This window comes from Argentina silus, assembly GCF_951799395.1.
Source record: "Argentina silus genome assembly, chromosome: 3".
NCBI classification, from domain to species: domain Eukaryota; kingdom Metazoa; phylum Chordata; class Actinopteri; order Argentiniformes; family Argentinidae; genus Argentina; species Argentina silus.
Window position 1 is genome coordinate 28,396,774 of NC_139657.1, and position 13,881 is coordinate 28,410,654.

General features: G+C 42.4%; 1 protein-coding gene across 1 annotated transcript in view; it reads left to right on the top strand.

Annotated features, from left to right (window-relative positions):
• The window catches only part of LOC310802444 (major histocompatibility complex class I-related gene protein-like), a 12,789-nt gene extending 7,131 nt beyond the window's left edge, over positions 1–5,658 (top strand). Inside the window, exons 4-5 of the mRNA XM_083666799.1 lie at positions 3,695–4,003; positions 4,925–5,658. Coding sequence (XP_083522925.1) covers positions 3,695–4,003; positions 4,925–5,103 — 488 coding nt within the window. The 3' untranslated portion in view covers positions 5,104–5,658. The remainder of the gene's footprint in view (positions 1–3,694; positions 4,004–4,924) is intronic.
• Positions 5,659–13,881: the final 8,223 nt, after the last annotated feature.

Consider the following 13,881-nt stretch of genomic DNA (forward strand, 5'->3'; position numbering starts at 1 on the left):
CTTCCATTTAAGAATGATGGAGGCTACTGTGTTCTAGGGGACCTTCAATACCCCAAATTTTTTTTGTACTCTTCCCCAGATCTGTGCCTCAACACAATCCTATCTCTGAGGTCTACGGACAATTCCTTCGACCTCATGGTCTGGTTTTTGCTCAGACATGCACTGTCAACTGTGGGACCTTATATAGACAGGTTTGTGCCGTTCCAAATCATGTCCAATGAATTGAATTTACCACATGTGGACTCCAATCAAGTCATAGAAACATCTCAAGGATGATCAATAGAAACAGGATGCACCTGAGCTTAATTTCGAGTGTCATCGCAAAGGGTCTGAATACTTCTGTAAATGTGATATTTCAGATTTTTATTTTTAATAAATTAGCAAACATTTCTAAAAATCTGTTTTCGCTTTGTCATTATGGGGTATTGTGTGTAGATTGATGAGGAAAAAAACGTGAAGGGGTCTGAATACTTTCCGATTACACTGCAAATTAGAGCTTTTATCCAATCAGATTTTCCACCTGTGCTGTTGAATCCCCTCTGCTGTTGAAGCAAATGGGGACGATGTTGTTGATTGGTTAAAGAATATGACAGAATATGATCAGATTTTGAGTTTGTCATGTTGGGTGTATTCTTTGACACGCCGGAGCCTTCTAGCTTGCCTAGCCGCCTAGGAGCACGCGTCAACTTCACGCATTGACATGTTTGGCTGTGAACATCCCAGTATCTACTGCCTCTGTCGAGTGGACATTTTCAGCCCTAAAACGAATTAAAACGTATTCAAGAAATAAGACTGAGCAGGCTCGAATGTCAGCACTGGCACCCACGGCAATCGAGAAGGACCTTTTATTGGAACTGAAATGCGCCGATGATGTACTGTACAACCGTGTCATTGAACTCTTTATAAATAAAGAAAGGAGGATGGACTTTGTCTTCAAATGATGAGCAGCTTTGGTAAGTTTGATGGAACATAGTATTGAAACGGAGCGGAGGAGATCGATAGACAGACAGACTTCATCCTGGTGCCGGGCCTGTAATTTATTATTATTATTATTGCTTTTAGAACATTGCTGCTAGTGTAAATGATGTTTAGATTCAGTTGCCTGGCTGTGCCTTTGAGTGTGCGTGGTGGCATGTGCGTTTAGGCCCAGCAGCTCGGCTGGAATCTGTGCGGAAGCTTGTTGAATCCTGATTGTGTTATTTGTGTTTTAACCCTTGTGTGGTCTTCGGGTCAAATTGACCCTTTTTAAATTTTTACCTGAAGAAAAAATATACAAGGAAACATTTTTTCAACCTGAAACTCCATGGCCTTGGCTTATTTACTGTGAAGAACATGTCAAAGAAAAAAAAATCATTGAGTGCACATGCTACACCCCCCCCTACACATTTATGTCCTTCACAAGGTCTTCGGGTCAATTTGACCCGCATATACACAGAGACACACAGACTCACAGAAACATGCACACACACACTCACTCACACACATACAAACACACACACACACACAGAATCTGCACAATGTTGTTACAAAACATTCTGGGAAGCCAGAGGGAGGAGACCCTGAGAGACATCAGGGGACACGGGTGGTACTGGATATGTCACAGGGCCTCAGTGGCCACAACATCACTTGGGATAATTTTTTCACATCGTACAGCCTGGGACAGGAACTTCTCAAAAGAAAGCTGACAATGGGTGGAACAGTCAGAAAAAATAAGACAGAGCTCCCACCTCAGCTTCTAACTGTAACGAACAGGCCAGTCCATTCCTCCCACTTTGTGTTTACGGCCAACATGGCCCTGGTATCCTACATACCCAAAAAGGGCAAAAATGTGATGCTTATGAGCACTGGTGACACCGCACATACAGAGGAGACAACATGTGCCCAGGAACCCAGCTTCTCTAGCCATAGTGAGGAGGGTGGAGGAGGCTCCTGCTGTCCCACCTGCACGACCCACACAACCACAACCTCCAGTGCCTGAAGTAAGTGTCCTGTTGTTGTTGTTGTTTATGTGTGCATGTATCTGTGTGTGTGTGTGTGTGTGTGTGTGTATGTTTCTGAGTATCTCTGTATGTATGTGGGTCAAATTTAAATTGACTATTAGAAGATGTGGTGGGAAAAAAATCCTGAACTAATAAAGTATTTTCATTATTCTAGATTGCAGCTGGTGGCAACAAGAGGAAGCACAGCGAGGTGTGTGAACCCTCAAAGGACTCAAAGACACAAACCACATGCAGAAACTGCTAAAAGTACATCTGTAGGACACATACTCTCAAATTGTATGTATCCAATATTATTTCAGAATTGTTTGAAAGATGTATTTTTCAGTGTACTGTATTTCATTGACAGTGAATAAAGCAGTGTACATTTCGTTCATGTTTTGTGTTTCTATTTATTGTAAATCATCTCAAATTATTTTTGAGACATTTTTGAGAGATGTATTTCATATCCAGTGACTAAATCGATCTAAGTTTGGTTCTTGTGTTTCTATTGTCGTTCATCACCTGTATTTGCTTTTCACAGCTTTGATTATAATAAGATAAAGATGAAAATCAAATGAGAATATCTCCTCAAAAATAATAACATCAATGAAAACATTGTTTCATTTCAACTTTTCAGAGATAAGCATTCCACCCAAGTCCTTATTATAGCAGATTTTTTACATAAATTATAACTTTATCACAAAAAACGAATTACACTTCCACTGTTAAATATGATCTAGCAGAGATTAATTGCAAATATTAATCATACATGTTATCTATATTGTTTGGAATTGAGATAAAGACAATATGTGTTAAAGAGTTTTGAATGGAAATTTGTATTTTTGTATTGCTTTTAAAGCCCCAATAATGTCCTGGGTCAATTTGACCCGAAGACTTCCAAAGGGTCCAAAAAGTGAAGACAATACGAGGGTTAAGGCATTTTTGCATGCTTGGTGGTCGTATGAGTAAATGTGACTGGTTGTTGTGAGTTTGTTTTTGTTTCTTTGGTAATGACATTGATTTGGACTATGCAATGTCTTATTTGTGATGCAGCATCCTGTCATACTGCGTATTCATACTTTGTATTCATGTCTCTGCAAATAGTGTATTGTAACTCTCATAGGTGTTGAGCCTCGTGTTAAATCACTTTATTCCACTCGATAAAGGTTACTGTCACTGTGAATACGTGGTTACGTGGAATGACAATAGCCTATAGCCCTAGTGTCATGGTGAGGTTATTCGAAAGCGGTTTAATTGCGGGAGGATAGCACTGAAGGCCTAGGTGTAAAATACACGACCCGTCACTGAACACCATGTAACTCATCTGCCAACAGTGAAGCAGTTTTTATAACACATTGCTTTGTGCTTTTAAATGTAGAAATATAGCAACATTCCATTGTCTTTAACTCTCTCCTTTACTCGTATCTTTCAATCTTGCCACTCACTCTCCTCACTCATTCGTCGACTGGTTTAACAATCCCCCAAAGGTGGCCATCATTTACTAAACAGGAGCACCGTAGCCATTGGTTATTCTCCCAACCAGTGCCACCCACAGACCCCCCCCCCCTCCCGACACACCCCACAGATCCCCCCCACCCCCCACGCACCTCCCACTCCCTTTGCAGCATCCCACCTGTGTGCCGGTTTTGAACCCCTAACTACAATGTTAGTTATCTTTAACTCCCCCCACCCCCCCTCCCCCCTTCTCTCTCCAGTCCCTCCCTCAGTGTCTCTGCTCCAGAAGACCCCCTCCTCTCCAGTCACCTGCCACGCTACAGGTTTCTACCCCAGTGTAGTGATGGTGTTCTGGAGGAGAGATGGACAGGAGGTGTATGAGGATGTGGAGCACAGAGAGGTTCTCCCCAACAACGACGGAACCTTCCAGACGAGCACTCGCCTCACTCTGAAGCCTGAGGACTTGGAGAAGAACCTACTGGGAGAGTATGAGTGTGTGGTTCAGCTCTCTGGGATGGAGGACGACATCATCATCAAACTGGACCCCTCCCTGATAAAGACCAACAGAGGTGAGAAAATACAATGTGCTAATTATAAGAGAGACTCAGTGATTCAAAGTACATACAGTAGTGCACAATAAACCTCCCCACTAAACGTGCCCGATCTTCTCCATCTCTCAGTGTTCTTAGCTGGTCAGCATAGCTGAAATAGGTTATACAAAACACTTTTGGGAATAGGGAAAGCAGAGGGCTGAGGAGGTGATTATTTGCTTCATAAATGCAGCTTTTAAATGTGTCATAAAAGGCTGTTTTCTCCAGTTTTACTGGCCAAAATCGACTTCAAAACGGTAAGGAATCTCCTTTGGCGATAGATCTGGACCATCGGTGATCCCTGATGTAATCGTTGTTCTGTAAAAGTGTTTACACCTGGTCAGTTCACCCCTCTCTGAGAACATGTTCACTCTTCACATTCAGAGTGACTTCAGGAACTCTTATTGAGTGACAGAGAAAGTGGGCTGATTGAGATGAAACCAAACTGTTACCCTAAGTTGTACCCAAGGTATTCTGAAAGTAATCTGTACAGAGAGTATGAATTTAGTAGTTAGGAGCAACCTTTTCGATTGACTCGTAGTCAATCTGATGGCACTATTCAATCAAACTTGGTATCCACTAACCTCATTCATCTTGCATGCAACATTAACATTATTGCTTAGGGCTCCATTTTGCATCAGTAAAAATGCAAGATGTGAGCAATACATTGTCACACAGAAAACAGTGATTATTCAAGCAGAGTTTAAGTTAACAGTTTTCTTATAACAGACAAGGTCCAATAAAATATCATGCAGTAGTATTCTGAGTTGTTGGGTATTTTTCAGTTGAACACTGTTTTGCTGAAGCAAAATTGAGCTGTTAGGCCCTTGTTTAGAAACCTGATGTCATATTGATTCAGAAAGCTTTTTTGATCTTCATCAGTGTTTTATGTCATTACAGATTCAGGATCTTCCATTGGCCTCATCACTGGTATCATCGTTGTCGCCCTTGTCGTGGTCCTTGCTGTTCTTGGGCTGTTACTTTGGAAGTTCAGAAACCCTAATCCTAACCCTAACACTAGGGGGGTGGGGGAGGGGGTCGGGGGGGGTCATCTGATTGCTCTAATAAAGAAATGGTGATGTCACACATGTAACTGGAGTTTGCACTGGGCTCTGTAGCTGCTCCATCACCCATTGGTCAATTTGATACCACGACAGTCATGTGATGAGCTGGCTAATGTAGGAAAGACCCACTGTTAATTCTTAAGAACTTGGAAACTCACAGTGAGAGTGTAATGACAAAGAATTTGAGCTAGAACTTGGGCTAATATGTGGGACTGGGCTAGTTCCTAGTAGTAGGTGGTCCTCTGTGGCTCAGTTGGTAGAGTATGGCGCTAACAACGCTTAGGTTATGGGTTTGATACTGAAATGTATGCATTCACTGCAATTTAAGTGGCTTTGGATAAAAGCGTCAGCTAAATGGCATATATTATAGTAGACTAGGGTAGCTAGTTGCTTACCTGAGTGCTCAAATGCTGCGCCTTACTGTCAGTCAATGGGTAGCCTTTTATTGGTACTAAGAATAAGAAATATCTGAACTCATTAGAATTGAAGCTTTTAGTATAACCTTCAGGATGCTCTGCCAAAGACCAATTCATATTGTAACATGAATAAACTAAAAGCACATTTGTGTTATTTGGTTTAGTTGAGTGATTTCCTGTTCTACATGCTGTCACTGTGGTATCTGGTATATCAGCTGTTTCATTGTACAGACGTTTTATTCTTCAACGTGTACAAATCATTCTCCAATATTCACAGTTTTGTATCTTTTGTGTATTCCTGTCATTTTCTTCTGTATAGGTAGAGAGTAGATGGTATTCTGTATCGGTAGTAGAGCTTATTTGCTATTATAGATTGTTTTACTTTTCTAGCATTTTCTATTTTCAGAGTTGACTTCGTTATGATATATTGATAAGTAAGAAGAAATATGTGTATATTGCTCTTGGTATAAATATTGCTCTTTCCCTTTCATACAACATGTTTATCACATGATAGCTTGCACAGTCAGTGAAACATCAAGGTCTGTCATGTTCACTTGGTTTGGTACATTGTATAGCCTATGTTGCATAACAGACTTATCAAAAGAGACAACACACGGAATGGAAATAAGAGATGTTTATTGGAAGACGTTTCCTCATGTCTTACATATCTACTAGTTTCTTCCTGCACGTAACACGTTGGCTCATATTTGTAGAAGGAAAACAACAGAGACGGTATTCCCCTGGTAGAAACCTGTTACACAGAATCCTGCAGATGACATCACTGGTCATGTGGTCAAGTGAGAGGTGTAGGAAGTTAGAGGCTTTGTATCGCATCATAAACAGTGTCCAGATACAACATGCTAATTATAATTACATACTTGATGATTATATTATGTAATGGTTTATCAGATAATATAATTCAGCCAAAGTTGATATTACACACAGTTCCATGATGTTTATTGTCTAATACCCTGTTGGAACCTATAAACCCATGTGTTAATTTTACTACAAACCCTAGCTTACCCTAACTTTAGCTGCTTTCCTACCCTGCCAGGGCACAGTCAAAACATAACAAAAAAAAAAGAAAACGTGAGTGGTTTGGAACAGGTATTTGGGCAGAAGTTTGTTGGTGGTAAGTAAATAAGTGATAGGATTTGGCATTTACTTTCTGCAGTATACAGAAGAGCTTCAGGTAAAATAATGGAGGATGGAGTTTAAACACATCCTTTATTTGGAGCATGGTGTGTGTGTGTGTGGGGATACTACTACTAATGGTCCTATACACATGAGTTACAGTACCTTATCAGATAAAGTATGAAAGCAGGCGGGGAATTGGCCTAGGTTCAACGTAATACATCTATATAGGAACACCTGCAACAAAGACAAATCACACCTGTAGGAAAAAAACACACACCTACCATCCAACGTACCATGGAACTAATGCTTGATTCATCTCTCATTTATCAACAGGCCATCACATTAGTAAATTTCAGATGATTAAAAAACATATTAATTCAATTGATTTGCATATGGAATATCAAATACAATTAGTAAATCACCCTAAATAAAGAACTGAATAGCTTTATTTACTCGTCTGCTACTGAGCATTATAATGCAACTGTTTTTATAAAAATAATTTCTAACATCTTCAATCCCCAAAATAGCTTGCATGAAATGAAAATACAATACCACTTAAAGTGCACATTCAAATATTGTAAGAAAACGTGTTCTTTATTTGAAGAGAAGACAAACTACTTCTTACTTTTAGCTATTTATTTATATGTCAAAATTCTAGACTTGTACAAGGACCACTTTTGGCGAAGAAAATCACAGTCAGCAAGCTGTTAATCTGTAACCAACCTTCCAAAAATGGATACATTCAAAATGTCAAACCAAGCATTTTACAGTAAACAGAATGATTATGATTGGCTATTTGGTTGGGGAGGAGCCGCGGTTTAGACTTGGCTCTCCTCTCGTTGGTGTTTTAGGCTGGTCCCAGCCCCTGACACTCGATCCGTTCCAGGTGGAGATATCGCCGGTCCGTTCCCTTTGAGGGACGAGTTGACCTGTTGAAGAAAACATACACCTACTCTGATTTGTCCTTTCCTACCCTAGTATTTTTCCATTACATCATTCTTATGTTATGTGTGTGTTGGAGCATCTATCTTGATGACCTGACCCTTACCTCTTCATGTATTAATCCAAGTACCATGGAACTAATGCTTGATTCATCTCCATCACATTAGTAATTTTAACACACTGCAGTAATATATTTTTATAGCAATAATAAACTGTTTCTTATAATAATGTTTTCCAACACTTCTCAATCAAGAGTTAATGATTATCAAACAAATGTTCCCTGTATCCGATTATTAAAAACATATTAATTCAATTGATTTGGATATGGAATATCAAATACAATTATCAACAACTTCTTAATCAAAAGTTAATGATTATCAAAGATAAATATTTCCTGAATCAGATGATTAAAAACATATTAATTCAATTGATTTGCACATGACATATCAAATACAATTATTTTAATCAACTAAAAAAGAACTGAATAGCTTTATTTACTTGTCTGCTATTGAGCATTATAATGCAACTGTTTTCATAAAAATAATTCCTAACAAATCCCTCCTTTCACACCTTTTAAGGTGTGAACCAAACCTACTAACCACCTTTACAGCAAGGCCTCAAGTGCAGCCCTTTCCTCCCTTTCAGACTCCTCCTCCCAGTCTGGACCCTCATCCTTGGTCCTACCTCCTTCAGCACTCAGGAGAGGGAGCTGATATGCAGGGGGAGCCTGTTCTTTGGACAGAGCAGTGGTTATTAAGCGATTCACTAGCGTGCGCACACATGGGATACAACAGCAACCACAGCATGTTAGTATAGCAGCAAAAGTGGCTATAGAAACAAACATAGACATGAAAAGAGCTTTATACTTCCCAAACGTAGAGTTAAACCAGTCTCCCAACGGATCATCAATACCAGAATCCTCTGCCATTTGATTTGACAGGGTCCTCAGCCCTTCCAATGCCTTTGTGACTGACCCATCAGGAGCTGTGTTATTGGGAATAAAGGTACAGCACGAAGAACCAAACATAGCACACACTCCTCCCCTTTCAGCCAACATCATATCTAGGGCCATCCTATTTTGAACAGACATAAGGGATGTGGCTGCCAATTGACTAGATAGACCTCCCACAGAGTCTCTAGTGAGGTTTGCCAACCTCTGAACATTGAAATGTATGTAGTTGATTCTATCAACGTTTTTATTAGTAGTTATCCATGGGAATATTGATTCAAACCCGTTGGCAACAGGGCTGGCCAGTTTGAATTCATCTGGAACCCCTCGGGGAATCCCTATTGCGTCAATATAAGTGGGAGAGTCTTTAGTCAAATCGAAACTGTCTGGCGTGGACCTTCTCTTACGGTAGTCGCCCACTGTGAGTGTCAAGTTTGCTTTATGTCCAATCATGGTTAGAGGTAAAGCTAGCCTAACAATTGTACATGTGCCTGACCAATGTTTGGGTAAGTAATTCAACAGCCTTCTGCCTCCACAGTACCAATGAAGGTCTGCTCTGGCTATGAGTAGTCTGGAGGCATTGGCCCATGTTGTGACATCAATAGTGTGAGTGCACCATGCAGGATTCATTTCACCCACCTTTGTACTACTTTTTCTGGTTAGGCAGGTGTAGTTTCCTTTTCTTGGCTGAAAGGTTGGTGGTGTGGTGTGGTTGGCTGTGGCTGGGAAAAGAAGACTCAGAGTAGAGCAATTAGCAGGATCAGGTTCCATATGCAAGCGCATCATGCAATTAAAGCCATCTTTATCTGTATCATACAATAGTGGAGCAGGGGTGGTATATAGAGTTGGTCTTGCCGTTGAGCAAACAATGCAATCGGTCATATTCATGCTTCTGGCAGTAAACCGGACCCAAGTCAACCAAGTGTTTGAGTCGCTATAACCAGTTTCTATGGCTAGAGTTTCTTTTATTGTCAAATTTGTGAGATATTCGATCCTAGGGTCTACCTTGCCAGGGAGTTCTGGGCTAGGGATATTCTGTGCATTCTGCGAGTTATTAGTCATTGGGGACTGAAACTTTTTTGTTACTGTGATCATGAACTGACCCAAGGGGTCAGTACCAGATTCATATGCTCCCAACACATAAATATCAGTATCTGTGGTTAGGGGTCTTTTTAAAGTGATTATCAATGGGTTGCATGCACCGTTCTTACAATCATCTGGAGAGGATTCTTTAAAGATGGTCAGTCTATTTCCGAGGGGGTCTTTCCCTTCGGATGATTTGATTGGTTTATAGCCCCAATTTCCAATGCCTGAGTTGGCTATTACATAGGACCAAGAGGAACACCACCTATCATTAGCGTATCCGGTGTTCCCATAGTATTCACACACATATTTCTCAGACCATTTATAACTTTGTTCATCTGATCCACACATGATTACTGAGCACAGGTCAAAACGTGCCACTCCATCTTGACCTTCTACAAACTGTAGGTTAAGTGGAGTGATACTGCTTCTCATTGATCTTTTGGGTCTAAGATTAGTAGTGTTAGATGTTTCTTTTAGCTGTTCAGTTTCCTGACACAGCAAGGGAATGGCAATTAGAATGTACAGTACAACTAGACAGCTCAATGCTGTCCCTGATCCATGTCTACTGAGCTCTGAGGCAGGCATTTTCCTGCTGCTGTCTCCAGTTGAGCCAAATCAGTTCTAACTTCTCTTAATGTGCGGGAAGGTGGTAAGGCGGGCACACAATGTGTCAGGTGATGCCAAATTGCTCCTGTTTTACCTTTTATTTGGACAGCATGAGTTGTACACTCTACAACCTCATAGGGTCCAGTCCACCTGGGATCCGGCCACTTTCTTTTGTGGACCTTCACTCGTACCCAATCCCCTACCTTTACCACAGGAGTCTCTGGGGTGGTTGTCTCAGGCTTGGGCTCTGGCACAGCCTCCACTTCCCGCACCTGTTTAGACAAAACTCGAGTCAGGTTAGTTAGTGCAGTCATGTATTCATCACAGTGAATTTGCCATATGTCTAAGGACGGGATGTGGTCCCCATCTCTTGGAGGGCCAGGCATTTGGCGGCCAGTCAACAACTCATGTGGTGATAGGTGTGTTTTGCTACTGGGCGAGTTTCTCATAGACATTAGAGCCAGTGGGAGTGCATCTAACCACTTTATGTTAGTGCCGTGGCACACCTTGGCAATCTTTCTCTTAAGGGTTTGATTAGCTCTTTCTACCAATCCTTGTGAAGCAGGATGATAAACTGACCCAAACTTGTGTGTTATGCCTAGGGCTCTCTCTACCTCTTCTAGGTGTTTGTTTTTAAAGTGTGAGCCATTGTCTGATCTGATCACTCTGGGAACTCCATATCTGGGAATCAGTTCATTCTTCAGCCACTTTGTGACTGAGCTGGCGGTTTCCTTTTTGCATGGGATAGCTTCCACCCACCTTGTGAACCTATCCACCATTACCAGTAGGTACCTGTAGCCTCTGACGCAGTTTTCTGCGCCCATGTCCGTATAGTCAATAGTAATGTCTTTGAATGGTGCATCAGGAACTGGGAATTTTCCCATGGGGCACTTGTAGACCATTTTTGGGTTGTGGCTGTTGCATGTGTCACATTCTGTCACATAGTTTTCCACTATGCTAGTCATGTAGGGATGCCACCAGAGAAGTTCGATATTCTGTTGGGTGATTTTTCTGCTCACATGGGTGGGGCCATGAGCTTGCTTCAGTAGGAGTTGACAAAGCTTAGCTGGAGCTACTATTCTTCCATCATGGCATCTCCAGAGTCCATACCCTCCAAACTCTCCATTCTTTTCTGGCACTTGTTTAGCACCTTTCCTGAGCCATTCATTCTGCTCGTAAGCGTCTGCTTCCTTTTGCATGTATCGGATGTCCTTTTCAGTTAGTTTAGGAAGAGGGTCTTCTGTGTTTGTCATCATCATCATCTGGCCCGTGTATCCTCCTGCTGCTTTGGCTGCTGTGTCAGCGGCATCATTTCCTTGGGCCACTTCGGTGGTGTTTTTCTGGTGTCCTTTGCATTTCATTACTGCAATTTCTTTGGGTAGTAACACAGCTTCAACTAGTTCTTCCAATTTCTGTCTGTGTCTTACTGGAGTGTTTGCTGTAGTCAGGAAATTTCTTCTCACCCATTGTGGTCCATCCACATGAACTGCCCCATGTCCGTAGGCAGAGTCAGTATAGATGTTCACTTTTTTTCCTTCGCTGAGTTGGAGTGCCTTGGTGAGAGCGATGATTTCTGCCAATTGGGCAGATGCTGGCTGAGGTATTTTTCCTGAGTCAAGTGTTTTGTGGCTGATAGTGTACCCTTCTCCTTTTTGTTCCACTACTGCATATGAGGCAACATTTCCATGTTCTCCTTTGTAGCAGCAGCCATCTGTGTAGAGTGTTAGGTCTGGATTTTTCAGAGGTTCTGAGTATAGATCTGGTCTGAGTTTGATGTCTTTGGCAGCTTTTTCGGCACAGTCATGAGGCATGTGAGTTTCAGTTGTCATTCCTGACGCCATGTTGACTCCTTCTGTAACAAAGGTAATGTGTGGCTGGGTGAGTGTGTTTGAGATTTTCACTTTCCTTGTTTGTGAAAAGATAAATGCTCTTGAGGACATAAATGCCACCACTCCATGAATTGTGTTGACTTTTAGTGGATGGCACATCACAATGTGGCTTGTTTTGTCCACTGCCTTAGTCAGGGCCGCCAGGTATCGTGAGCATCCGGCTTGACCTGTTTCAATGTTGTCAAGTTTTGAACTGTGGTACATTAGTACTCTTCTTTCTCCCTCCTTTTTCTGAAAAAGGACACCAAGGCAACGTGTAGTCAGGGGAAGCCAGGGCGGTAGCCTGAGCAAGAGCCTGTTTGGTAGCCGTAAAGGCATCTTCAGCGTCTTTTGTCCACGTGAGAGGTGCAGTGAGGTTTCTGTTTCCAGCCTCAGACACAATGTCACGTAGCGGTTGAGTTAAGTTGACGTATCCTGGCACATGTGTTCTGCTGTAGCCAGCAAGCCCCAAAAAGGCTAGCATGTGTTGCACAGTGTTCGGTTTGCCATGGCTGAGAATGGAACTGCGCTGTGTTGAGGTGAGAGTACACCCTTCAGGTGAGATGAGCCTGCCCAGGAAGGTAACATGTCTTCTGCAGATTTGGACTTTCTCTTGTTTGATCTTATAGCCTGTCTCAGAGAGGACCATGAGGAGGTCATAGGTGGCCTGGAGGCAAGAAGAGACTTCAGGTGCAGCCAAAAGGAGGTCTTGTTGCTGAATCCATCCATCTGGATCTTGTCCTTCTTCCAACTTAAAGCTTGGATATGATCTTCCTTCAAGTCCTTCATCCTCCTCGTCTGACTCATCTTGTGAGTCTCTGCTACTGGAGGACATCGATATCTCTGGTCTAGGAGGGGGGTAATTGCAATCAAGAAGTGGGGGTGGTCTTGTAGTGGACTTTCGTAGGTCGGCTGTTGTCATGCTTGAGCTGGGTGTAGAAATTCTTGAAGCATCTGGGTTTCTGGAAGCAGGGGTAGAGGCCCTTGAGATACTGGCATTGTTGGGGGTAGATGTTCTTGGCCTCTCTGTGGTTGATCTGCCCCTGCCGGTCACTTCCAAGACAGACCTGGAGAGCTGTTCGATGTTCCTTCCTTGTTGTTCCATGTTTTGGGTGACGAGATGTAGGATCTGGTGTGTTGTGTCACTGAGTCTGCGTAGTCCGTCCATCTCTGGGATGTGGAGCTCCAAGGTTCCATCCATCACTGTTGCCATTGGTGCCTGTATGACTGGTGCTGTAGGAAGTTCTGTCTTTGTCTCTGTGGTGAAAGGGTTCTTGGCTGATGGATATGCCTGAGCTGGAGAAGCACATGTCTCCTCGGTCTGGTAGGGAGGAGGCTCAATAGGCAGGGCAGGGTAGATCCCTGGTCGCTTGGGTGGGGCTGTGGTAGATGAGGAGACCGTGGTAGTGTCTTCCTCCCTGGCTTTCCTCTCCTCGGGTTGTTTTCTCTCCTCCTTCTCCTTTGGAGCTGGTTTCCAAGGGTTGACTTGTGTATAGACTGAATAGAGAGTTCTAGCAACCAACAAGTTGTCATGTAACCTTTCCACGTTTGTTTTTCGGGGGCCCCATGTCTTCCTTCCGTCTCTTTCCCATTCTTCTTCAGCTTCTTTGTGTTTCCCCATGGCCCCCCTTAGAATCACATTTACGGCTGCATATGATGGCATGGGATCGGTTTCCTTGGGGAGGTGACCTTGGTTTTCCCATCTTGTCCACAACTTCTCAAATCTCTTGGCTGCTTCTTTTTTGTCTTTGCTGAGTATGAATTTGGTCAGTTTATCTAGGACTTGAGC